Source organism: Podarcis gaigeae, assembly GCF_964106915.1.
Source record: "Podarcis gaigeae genome assembly, chromosome: 1".
Lineage (NCBI taxonomy): Eukaryota > Metazoa > Chordata > Lepidosauria > Squamata > Lacertidae > Podarcis > Podarcis gaigeae.
Window position 1 is genome coordinate 133,701,317 of NC_139678.1, and position 12,163 is coordinate 133,713,479.

The following is a 12,163-nucleotide window of genomic DNA, read 5'->3' on the forward strand; positions in this document are numbered from 1 at the left end:
AGCTGCATTTTCAGCAGAACTTGTACACTTTAAAATATCTTGAACGCTCCCTTTGTGAGAGCTGTTTTTGTGTATTCATGGTGCATGGTACATTATTATTGAAGAATGATTCAGTGATGATTCTAGAATAGCAAGGGTTGGATCTATACTTACTCTCCTTAACCAAGGGATGGATGGACTCCTTCCATTTACAGAGAGGAGCAAGTTCCTTCCTTCTGCATGGAGGCAATTTTCTCCCATTCCCCCTTCTTCCTGCTGCTCCCAGCTCGACCTTCTTTGCTGTTCTGAATGCCGCCCCCCCCCCCCCGACTTCTGGGGAAATGGACAGCCAGAGACACTCACTTCTCTCCTGCCTTTTAGCAGGAAGAGTTCAGCTCCTGGGTGGCCAGGATCCAGCCTTCATAGTTCTGTTGTAACAATTTCTTTTCAAATGTTTTTTCTTTTCTTATTCAGGTTGCTGAGTATGGTTCATATTACTGCAGCCAACTTTATTTTCAATATTGGCTGCATTTGCAGATGCTGAACTGTGGCTTAGTGCTAATGGGCTCAGATGCTTTAATTGAGATTTCGGCATTGCAGTTGGACTAGATGCCCCACAGGGTCTATTCCAACTCTGCAGTCCTACGATCCAGTGATTCTTTGAAATGAAGTACCAGCAAGGATTCTTTCAAAGCGTTAATTCTATCATGCAACAGCAAACTATCACTTGGCTGTGGAACACATTTTTTTTTTTAAATCCTTACTAGCTTTTCAGGTACCTTTTAACTGAATAACTTTCTAAAGAAATGCCTGAAGTAACTGACATTATAGTTTGAAGTCTTGTTTATTCTGCTATATTTTACTCCAAGACAACCCATTTATCCTAAATAGAACCCAATAAGGCAGACATGTATGTACAAAATATATTTTTTTAATATGATCCCACTGAGATCCCAAGATGAAATTTTGCAAGTAACTCTTAGAAATATTAAAGAATACATATTTGACAATTTTTAAATCATATTAATTTTTAAATCACTTTTTAAAATTTAAAATTTTGTATCCTAACTTTAAATTTTAAAGTAAGCCCATCATGTGACAATAACATATTAAAGGTTCTGAAGAGATCGGCATTTTTAGTTTTGAAATATCTCTATTCTGGGCTGAGCTTTCAAGGTTTTTGGGTAGGCCAAAATTGTCATTTTTTAATTTCAAACCCACATAACTAAAAAAATGGGATGAGATAAAAAAAATAAAATTTCAGATTTAAACTTAATTTTGATCATTCAACAAGTTAAAAAATATTAAAAAAATTGAATTCCATGAGGTAAAAAACCCTGGATCACTTGATATATAGGATGACCCGCAATTGGAGTTACCAGCCTGTGGGTGGCAGCTGCTGTTAGAGTTTACTTTGAATTTCGGCAAATGTCAGCGCAGGGGCTGCAGCTGTGCCTGGAAAATGTATCCGCCATGTCGCTTCACTTTGGGTGGTCCCATTTCCACTAACATACGTCATACTTATTTCCTTCCTAGGAATTAGAGGAATTTTGCTTTCGGTTTTGCATAAACCACTTGACTGTAGTTACTCAGACACCAGGCTTTGCAGAAATGGACCATGACCTTCTGAAGAACTTCATTAGCAAAGCCAGCCAAGTGGGAGCATTTAAAAACTGAAGGAAGGGCAGTTGCAGAAAATCAAGGTATTTTCAGAAGGGATACTCACGAAGTAAGTGCTGAAAAAGGAGTACGTCTCATGAATGTAGTTTGGCTCGCAAAACATAGCCACTAACTTCATTGGAGCAAAAAAGGCTGCGGGACTCTCATAGCCACTCTCCCGCCTCCAGGATATTGTTGCGTCTTCCTTTATGTCACTTGTTCAGCTTTGAAAAACCTTGCAGAAATGCTGTTTGGCAGTTTGCATTGGCAGCATTCAGGAATCAGTGTGCTGCCCTAGTAAGGGAAAACTCCCCCTCTTAGTACTCCTGGTGGGTGAAAACCTAGGAAAGGACACTTCACTTCGTCTATTCACTTCGTGTTCTACTCTGTTTGCAGAGGATGCCACCTCTTGGCTTTAGCTTGGGCATGGACAGAATTCATGTCGTCTTCAGTTTGAGGGACTAAGTAACCTATGCTTGTGTTCCAAACATGTATTGTAGAATTCAGCGGACTTCTCTAAAATTGTATCTGTACTGTTTGCTGAACCCTTCAGAGCAACATATTATCCTAAGTGAAATTCAAATGGTGTCACTCTATCAGTCTCTCTGCTGCAACAATAGTGCAAGCTTTGGTGGGCTTTTGACAAGGAATTAAATTACTTCCTGGTTTAAGTCTAGGCTAGTTTTCAGAAATCTAAACCCACTTAAAAGCAAGTGTCATAAAAGCTCTAGCGTTATCAGCCGTCTACAAAAGAGACTGCAGTGGCACATAACCTCATGACCGGGATTGAGATGCGCTCAGCAACCAGAACCTACAGTATTTTTTCTGCAGGTTGCTTTCCCTTTTTAAAAACTAACAAACAAGCAGCAACTGGTGTTTTCCTCATTTGCAGGTAAATTTGGTTATTATACCAGCCTCTGCTGTGGTTGTCATTTCTAGGCTGTCACACACTATAATGCTCAGATGCAAGAGGAGCAGGTAGCAGCATCGTAAACCTCTTTTGTACTCCAAGCTACAAAGTCATCTTTCAGTGAGTGCCTTTTGCAGCAGAAATTACTTCTCTACTTCCATCTACCCAAGGGTGGGTGATGGAGGACAGATAAATAGTTTACATTAATATGTCAGAACATTAATAAAAGGAGGAGGAGCAGTGGAGCTGCTCTATGGAAAAGAGGTTGGCTGGGGGAGAAAACAAGTGGATTTTTGAAGAGATTGTGTTCACTTACCTTTTTTAACTCTGGTTTTAAATTCTGCCAACCTGTATAAATTATGTATAATTTATTCTGCAGATCTTGGGGGCCACAGAGCTCTTCCCCTTAATTACTAAACTTTGCTTAACTCTTCTTCCTCCACTCCCACTTCTACGGCTTCAGATATCTAAATTTAACCTTCTCTAGTCACACGCTCTTACAGGGAAATCTCAACAGGAGCTAGTTTCTTCACTGTTAAAACTGGTAGAAAATACTCGAGTGTTTGACTAAGGTGTATTTTTAGAACTAGTCTTCTAAAGCTCTTCCATGTATGTGGGAACTTGAAAACTGCTTCAAAATCTGATACATATGTGTGCATATTTTAGGTCAGAGAAAGGCCACAGTACTGTTTTGTCTTCGTCACCAAAGTGAAGTGGGGTGCAAAGAAAAATGGGGAAGAAAATTGGTGTTTCTAATCTACAAGGTAAATTTTGAGAGCTTTTAAACTTTCCATTGGTAGAAAGTACGACTGGTATTTATCTGAAAAGTAGATTTGTAAGGGTGTCGTGCTGTCACTGGGTTGGGGGGAAGTTGTCCTGGTGAGGAAGGCAGGAGCGATAAGCTCTTCCCACAGTGGGTGTCCCCCCAGACTCACCAAGCTCAAGTTCTGCTGTAGAAAGTACTGCTGACTGTAGAAGGAGCAAAAGGGGAGCAAAGCGCAGGCAAGAGCAGGAAACAGGAGCAACCACTTCTTGGAGAGCTTATTGCTCCTGCCTTCCTCACCAGGACGACACCTCCCAACCCAGTGACAGCATGACACAAGTAAACCTTGTGTAAGATAGATATAAAAGTTGCTTATTTAATTGTTATTGCTGAAAATCAGCATCCTTGTGGGCCATTCAAACCAAACTAAGGAGTTTTTGCATGATACTGTGGCTGTGCTCCTATGATCCTTGGAAAGAGATCCCGTGGCCACAGAATGCATCGGCTCTCCCTTTCTGAGGAGGAAGAAATCCTTGGTCCTGCTTCTGCCACAACTGCCCTGACCAGACCAACCTTGGGGATCCAGTGTCTCTTGGGCCAAAAAGGGACCTGCTGGCTGGCCAGCAACCATGGGAACGTGACCCAAAGGAGCTGGTGCATTTGCTGTCCCTGCCCATGTCCACCAGCTGAGTGCTCCTCCACCCTCACTTCCAGTGCTGGCGAGAGCTTGGCAGAGCATGAGAAAAGGAGGAAGACACTGCTCTCTCGCACAGTAACCCAAAAGCCACAGCTAGGAGGAGGCAGAAGAAAGGGCTGCAAACCTCTCCAGCCTATTTGTATCTGGAACTCAGAGCACTGACACTCTTTTACCCTAACCCTTATCTGAGCATGTGAACCTGAACACCTGAAGAGAAAATTTAACAACAACAACAAAAGGGCATGAGGGCAGAGGGAGGGATGGCAGGCGAATATGAAACTGTATTGTAGTAATACAAAAACCCAAATAAACTAAAGGTGAAAAAGCCCTAAAAATAATTACACACTAGTATTTTGCTAGCAATCTGACTGCATTGAAATCACTATTAACGTTATACTACCAATGTTTGTAAATGTGTATTGTACTGAAATAAACATTTCAAGAATGTAGTTTTTTTCTCTAAACCATAAATCATGCAGCATGAAAATAATCCATACTTGGAGACAAAGGTGAGAAAAAAATCCATTTTTATAGTTCACCTCTAAGCCATCCTAGGACCAAAATCAAATGCACAGGGTTATGAGAATTCAAGGTCATAACTACAAGGGAAACTATATATTGCTGCTTACATGAAGACTGTCCCTTCTTACATGAAAAAGTGAAATTAATCCTTGAAGCAGTAATATTTATCTGTATAAAGAATAATACTTCCAATGGACAGTAGTCACCTTTGCTTCAATACATAATTATAATAGGATAGTTAAACTTTAGTAGCCAAATTCTTAAACTTACTGCTAGTAAAACCCCAGGGTTTCATTTTCATAGCCTAGTTAAGCTTTAAAATTCAACCACCTATTTGCATGAAAGCTTTTAACATCCTTTTTTTGTTCAAGATATGGATGGAAAAGAGCACATTTAGTATTTTGTACTGCAGAAAAGAAAATGGTGAATATGCCTATCAGTACGTTTCAGTAAAATTCAAGAAGTCCACCAGATTACAAAAAGCAAATAAGTGCTTGAAAACAAAAGGAATGAAGGTGGAAATATTAATGAGGTACAGCATATTTGTTTCAGTAGTATGGCTACACAGTGAGCTGGATCCAGTCCTACTCAAGTACAATCAGCTTTTACACCTCATGTTCAAGTTATACACATTATTGTAGATCTTAGTCCTTGCATGTGTAATTAAATTATGTATGAACTGCTTTTTTGTTTGCTTGTTTGTTTCTAATGCATAAAATAAGTAAATAGTGCATGCAAGTCTAAAACTGAAATGACATTTCTTAAAACACAAGTGCATTTTGACTGTCTACTTAAATCTCAGGTGCCTTTGCTCTAAGGAATTTGTATAAATAAAACGAAAGAGTATTAAACCACCAATGCTGCATTTGGAAGCAAAGAAATTTTTACTTAAAAAACCCATATATGTGGCAATTAAGTAGCTAATATTGCATACTGCTATAAAACATTGGCTATAAAGCCCAACTATTTCAAATTAGCAAATGACAAGATAATGTGGACAATAAAGATACAGCAAAACATACAATTCACATAATGTGGAAGTTCACTTTTGATCAGTGGTTGAAGTATCAGCTCCATCATTCAGTTTCTGGTTTTGTATTCTGGTTCGAGTAGATGCTAAAAAACAAGCACGACAGTTTTACTTTGGGCATTAAATAGGAAAAATAAGCGGAAGGCAAATAAGCAGCTAATCTGGCCTTTGTTCTACAAATGTGGTGCTCATTACAATGGACGTGTGAAGAGAATGAATAAAAACAGTATCAAGAGGAATAACGAAAAGTTGGCACAGAAAAAACTGGGACTGCATCAGTTATTAAAAGGACCCGACTTAAGAGCACAAGGGGGCACGAAAACCAACTGAGTCCAAGAACGCCAGCACCGGAGACTATCACAGTCGAAATCAAGAAACCCAGACTTAGAAAACTGCACAGCTGTTTGTGCATGGCCAACACCCTATTGGTGTGAATGTTTTGCTTTAAACTACTCCCAGACTTTGAATCTCCCTGCAGGCTAAACTGCCTTCCTTCTGGCAGCAGGTGAATTCCAACAGGCTTTTGGGAACTGACCATTTTTAAGGAAAAGGCTGGTGCTATGCTGCTTTTATTGTAATGATCTGTGTTTTAATAGATCTTATATACACGCACACCTTATAATTCTATTAATGTTTAACTGTTTTTAATGACACCCCCCCCCCAAGTGTTTTAAGCTATTTCTATTTTATCTGTAAGCTGCCTTGATTCCGTTTCAGGGGGAAAGGTATCCCGGGTGCCACTTAAGATTAAGTCCTCTGGTCAGTTCCATGAACAACTAAGGCACAGTCATTCAGTGCATCAAAAATTCTACCTCTTCGTCTTGACCGGAGCACACATATACCCTGTCTACATGAAATCAGCTATTACGACAGCCTTTCTCAGTTATTGCCCTGAGCAATTTGGTCAGGGGGCTGATGGCACACCCCCACCCCAAGCACTAAATTAGCTTTGGGACGCAGTATCGCCATGTGCAGCATTCCTATGGAGAAATCTTGCCCTTTGGGGATTTCTAGCTTGCTGGACTCTGTGCCCTATTTGACATACCGAATGATGCCCCCTCCAGTGCTTCCTTCCCTGCCTTTACTATGGATTTGGTATTCAGAGCTAACTGCATCCCACTGGTTTTCTCCAGTCTACCATGTTCTCCATATGCCCCTTATATCAATGCTCTCCTCTTAAGACCAAGCACGAAAGCTCACACTTACAGACTCAGAGGCGTCTAGCATTGGCATATACAGTGGTGCCCCGCAAGACGAATGCCTCGCAAGACGAAAAACCCGCTAGACGAAAGGGTTTTCCGTTTTTCGATGCGCTTCGCAAGACGGATTTCCCTATGGGCTTGCTTCGCAAGATGAAAACGTCTTGCGAGTCTTGCGATTTTTTTCGCTTTCCCCCCTTTTTTCTAAGCCGCTAAGCTGCTAAGAGCCTTTTAGCTGCTAAGCCGCTAAGCCAGGGGTCTGCAACCTTTAAGACAAAAAGAGCCACTTGGACCCGTTTCCGAAGGAAAAAAAAGCTGGGAGCCGCAAAACCATTTAGACATTTAAAACAAATATATCTCCGGAGCCGCGATCTGACAGCGGGCGGGAAGGTGACGTCAGGACGGTGCATAACTAACGCACGCACCGCCCCCATGCAACGTCACAGCCAGTACAGCGCCCGCCACAGTGGGGAGTGTAGGGGTGCACAATGCGCCTCCTCCCCTCGCTAGTATCCGCCCCGGAGCCACGGCAAAGGTGTAAAAGAGCCACATGCGGCTCCGGAGCCGCGGGTTGCAGACCCCTGCGCTAAGCCTTTAATAGCCGCTAATAGCGCTAAGCCGCTAATAGGGTTGCTTTGCAAGACAAAAAACCGCTAGACGAAGAGATTCGCGGAACAGATTATTTTCGTCTTACGAGGCACCACTGTAAATTTATACACAGCTTCTCTCCTTATAAAGGAGAGACAGAATCTAGGCATTGAAAGTGTAGTGGTGCATGACAGCAGTTCAAAGAAGTCAAAGCACCACAGACTAAAACCAAGTGCCAAAGACATTTGAACAAAATTTCACCTTCATCTCTGGGCAAAGATTTATTCTGAACTGGACCCTCCTCGGTTCCTATCAACTTTCCCTCTACAATCTGTTTTAAAGCTGCTTTGCCACCTTTATATTTTAAGTGTCAATAGTTTGGTTCCATGCTGGTTCAAGGGCAGCTTGCCTCTCTTGTACAGGCTTGGCTTGTCCCAAAATATTCCCCAGTGCCAAATAAGTCCAAGCCTCCTCCTCACAATACAGTCTCATCCACACACAGAGTCCAATCTGCTGTCAAGCTGTCTCTGGGCTTGGAACTGGCGGCACCTCAGAGGCAGTTACCTTGAGAGTCCTGACTCAACATCCTACCAAGCTAAAGTTCACTTCTAGGACCTCACAGCTACATTTCCCTTTGTCATTGGTGCCTATGTGCACCATGACCACTGATTCCTCTCCAGCACTATCGACAAGGTTACATAGACAACAGGCAGCATCCACAACCTTTGCACCAGTCTTGTGTCCCCATCACACACGGCTTTCTTGTTCCTAATGACTGATTGACCCACGACCAAGATCCCTCCACTCCCCCAGAGGAGTAGCTTTGGCCTGAGAGGACAATTGCTCATGCCTCAAGGAAAGGGTCCTTCTAAGGGATTGTTCCCCTCTTCCTCCTTTCCTGAGAATGTCGCTCTCTGTTATATTGAGAACTATCTTTCCCTGGGGACAAGAACTTACTCATTTCTGCAAGCTTTTGTTGGAATTTGGAATCTCCAGAGATGTGTTCCCTGTAGAGAAGAGAAAAACACAGTTACACAGTTACACGATACTCTGATCCAGAAAGCATGGTTGGCTGGCTAGCGCCCCAGGGCAGCAAACGTGTATGTGCTTTCCCACTGCAAACCAGATGAGAACATGGATACATGTTTGGCAAACGGCACCGAATGACTTTCAGTGTACATTGCACTTAATCTCTGTGTGGAATTTCCAAGGGAGTGAAGGAATCTCCTTCGGCAGATCAGAACATAATTTAATCATTTAAATGTGTGTGTGTACACACACAGAGAAATACACAGTCTACGCTGCACTTTAGGCATTTGCAAAATTTCATTTACTGTATGAAACCAGTTATATAACCATAGAAACAGAGGCTTCACCAAAATTTCCAGTGTCGTCATTTGTACTGTAGAAGAAACAAGCCACATTTCAATATAAAATACAGCAAGACTTAAGAGCTGCTTTGGAAAATTCAGAAACTGCCTTATCACTTAGTATAAAAATAAAACATGTTAATTGACATAATTATACATACATACACTTAACCAAACATTCCATTCTCCTTTTGAAAAGTATTTTATATCAATGAAGACAACTGAATTCAACCACTTTAAAAACAAGCTCACCTTCCATCTGCTTCGTCTTGTCCAATATCAAAGTGCAGCCTCTTCAGAGGTTTGGGCGCTGTGCTCACTTCAGCATGGCGTTTTAGATTATGATCTCTGTTGCACACCATCTGGTTTATCTTCTGAAACTTTTCAGAAGTCTAGAATGCCAGAGAACCACACAAAAGTTGAAATCCATCTATTTATCTTAGAAATACAGTACTATGGGTTTGATCCAGAGTTGCCATTCTGTTTGTGGAGGGAACAGATCCATCGCAACCTCCCATGGTGCTCCAGAGGTCTTTCCAGAGGGCAAAGGAGAAACGGGTAGATCGCTTCCCCTTCCCTTCCTCCAGTCAAACATCACAGGAATAGACCTCTACCAAGCACAAGACTGGATTCAAAGTCTCGGCAGGGAAAATCCATCTTTTTTTCCTTTCCTTATTCTCGATACAACGTCACATAGATTAGGATAGGGAGCTGGTGTTTATTTGTTTTTATTTTTTAATATCATAGCACTTACTCTCCAAACTCTAACCATCACTCCTTCTGGGATACTGTGCTATAAGCAGCTGAGTGTTAATGGAGGGAGGAAACACAAAAAAACCTGAGCCCAAACCTGTTCAAGCTTAGCCCAGGGGGCAGGCAGGGAGGCCACTCTTCCTAGCCACCCTTCACTATGCTAAAAGGTTCAGGTAGGAAGTGAGGTGGCAGATCCCTGCCTGAGACCCTGGAAACCTGCAACCACTCACTGGGATAGAGGGGCCAGTAGTCTGACTGGCTGCAAGGCAGATTCCTGTGATCTCACCTTTGCATGGTTGGAATGCAGCCCTGTCCATTTGCTTCTAGCCCCCCTCACCCCTGGCGTGTGGCCCTTGGAAGGCTGCCCATGAGGGAATCCAGACGTCAGGATGAAAGAGGGCTGCAACCCAGATGGTCCACTCAGTATGTAGAAACCACTACAGTCGAACGCCTTGGTACTCGTACGTTTCGGCTCCCAAACGATCGAAACCCGGAAGTGAGTGTTCCAGTTTTCAAACGTTATTTTGGAACCCAAACATCCAATATGGCTTCCGCTATTTTTTCCGGTGCGCCTGCGCAATCAGGAGCCAATCAGAAGCCGTGCCTCGGTTTTCGAACGTTTCGGAAGTCAAATTGACTTTTGGAACACATTCCATTCAAAAACCAAGGTATGACTGTATCTCATTTTTGTGTGGCTCTGCTCACTTCTAAACTACCTTATTTTTCGCCCTATAGGACGCACTTTTTCCCCCTCCAAAAATGAAGGGGAAATGTGTGTGCGTCCTATGGGGCGAATGCAGGCTTTCGCTGAAGCCTGGAGAGCGACAACGGTCAGTGTGTACCGACCCCTCTCCCTCTCCAGGCTTCAGGAAGCTCTCCGCAAGCCGTGGGAGCCCGGCACGAGGTTCCGCCGGTCTCCCAAGGCTTGTGGAGAGCTGCCTGCATCCCAAAGCCCGGGGCACGCTGAGAAGTGCGCCCCGGGCAGATATCCACAAGCCTGGGGAGACCGGCGTGCCTTCCCGCCGGGCTCCCTAGGCTTGCGGATAGCAGCCTGTTCTGGGGGCTGGGGTCAGGGGAAGCTCGGGCTGGAGTCAGGGGAAGCCCCGTGCCTGGGGGGGGGGGAGATAATTTTTTTCTTTATCCCCCCCCCAAAAAAAACTAGATGCGCCCTATGGGGCGAAAAATATGGTAACTGGAATTCAACCACTTTAGTTCGCTTTTAATGATGGAGCTGAAATCAGAAGGGCTGGAAGATGACGGGGGGGGGGAGTGTTTAACCCTTTCCTTGTTGGTAAATTTCCTCTCAAAATTGCCCTCCTCAGGCTGCTCCTGTCTCACTCAGTATAGGGGAAGAAAAACAGATTCTTGTATCTTTTCGCCTGAAGGAAGACATGTAGCTTGATGGGTGCAAATTGTGAGGGGAAAGAGCCAACCACAAAATTGCGTCATGTACTCTTTCTGGTGTGTCCAGCAGATGTTCTTTATTTAAAAAGATGTAAGGGACATGTTGTAGCTCTGTAATGTGCATCTTGACTATAATACTCTAAATCCTTTTTAAAGCAATTATCATTTCAAACACAAAACTCACCCCAAACGATTCTCCTATTGAGACCAATATTCTGCAAAAACAAGAATGGGATAAAAACATAACTCTCATTTTTCTATTAAACTGAAGCCAAAAAATTACAGGTAACTTGCATCTTTTTCTTATTTTACTTCTGTGATGGCAGCTTTGTGTGGATGGGTGGGAAATAATAAATAAATGAATAAATGGAAACTGAAGGAAACCCACTTTCCATTTATTTTCATCTTCCCCACCTGCCTAAAGCTTTGGGAAGGAGGCACAAGGGCTGTGGCAGGGTCCTAGAGCCCTCCCACTTCCTCCCTAAAACTGGGCAAGCACTTGCCCGCCTTTAGGAAGGAGGCACAAAGATAGATAAATAGAACTTTATTCACATTAGCCAATGGCCACAGCAACAGTGAAACATTACAGTATACTCAGAAAAGGAAGTTTGGGAGGCACAAGGACTCTAGGACCCTGCCTGAGCTCCTACGCCTCTCTCCTGAAGCCAGACTTGGGCTTTGAGAAGGCACCAGCAGGGGAGCGCTTACGGGGGCTCCTGGCTTCACATGTTTAACCAAACTCTGGCATAAGATGAGAGGTACCTCATATACAAGGCATGACATGTGAAAATTGTCACGTTTGCAAGAGGAAGTTGCACAATACTCCCCATAACGCTCAACTTGCTCCTTTTCACCCAGATTTAGGTGTCTTATCAGCTAGACATATCCTGTTCAAAGGAAAGAAATCAAAACCCATTTTCTTAACCACCTAAACTACAACACAAGCTACTCCTGAGGGGGAGGGGAGAGAATGCTACAGACAAGGACTGATAACCAATGATATCCATATGTTCAACCAGTCAGAGTGAATTTCCTAGTCTGGGCATGATTCTATAGGCTGTTTGGAGGTGGCTCATTTATTTGACCCAACTAAACTAATTTTATTGCTTCCCTTGCTCTCCCCCAGCCTCTTTTCTTCAGTCAGAGGCCTCATTTGGCTAAACAAGTTTTAGATGAGATAGTCATGGCATAGCTAAAGTAGAAATTGAAAATCCAGGTTAAAAACATCAGACTTTTAACCCTTAATACTTTTTAAGGTTATCAATAATACTTCCACATTATCTTGAAAA

At 42.9% G+C, this 12,163-nt stretch overlaps 2 protein-coding genes across 20 annotated transcripts in view; one reads left to right on the top strand and one right to left on the bottom strand.

Moving 5' to 3' along the window:
- Window positions 1-5,388, top strand: part of RCBTB2 (RCC1 and BTB domain containing protein 2) — a 29,802-nt gene extending 24,414 nt beyond the window's left edge. For 10 of the 18 annotated variants that reach the window (XR_014557621.1, XR_014557622.1, XR_014557624.1 and 7 more), the window contains one exon: window positions 1,516-2,482. Coding sequence is in view for 9 of the 18 variants with exons in the window: in XM_083710060.1 (XP_083566186.1) it covers window positions 1,516-1,656 (141 nt within the window). In the remaining 9 variants the exon portion in view is untranslated. Of the gene's footprint in view, window positions 1-1,515; window positions 2,483-2,530 lie in introns of those variants that run through there. The other 8 variants (XR_014557620.1, XR_014557625.1, XR_014557619.1 and 5 more) reach the window with 5 other exon arrangements.
- The window catches only part of RB1 (RB transcriptional corepressor 1), a 53,475-nt gene continuing 45,830 nt past the window's right edge, over window positions 4,519-12,163 (bottom strand). For both annotated transcript variants that reach the window (XM_083706890.1, XM_083706891.1), the window contains exons 24-27: window positions 11,059-11,089; window positions 8,970-9,109; window positions 8,305-8,354; window positions 4,519-5,646 (exon numbers count right to left, since the gene is read on the bottom strand). In XM_083706890.1, the coding sequence (XP_083563016.1) occupies window positions 5,573-5,646; window positions 8,305-8,354; window positions 8,970-9,109; window positions 11,059-11,089 (295 nt within the window). In that variant the 3' untranslated portion in view covers window positions 4,519-5,572. The remainder of the gene's footprint in view (window positions 5,647-8,304; window positions 8,355-8,969; window positions 9,110-11,058; window positions 11,090-12,163) is intronic.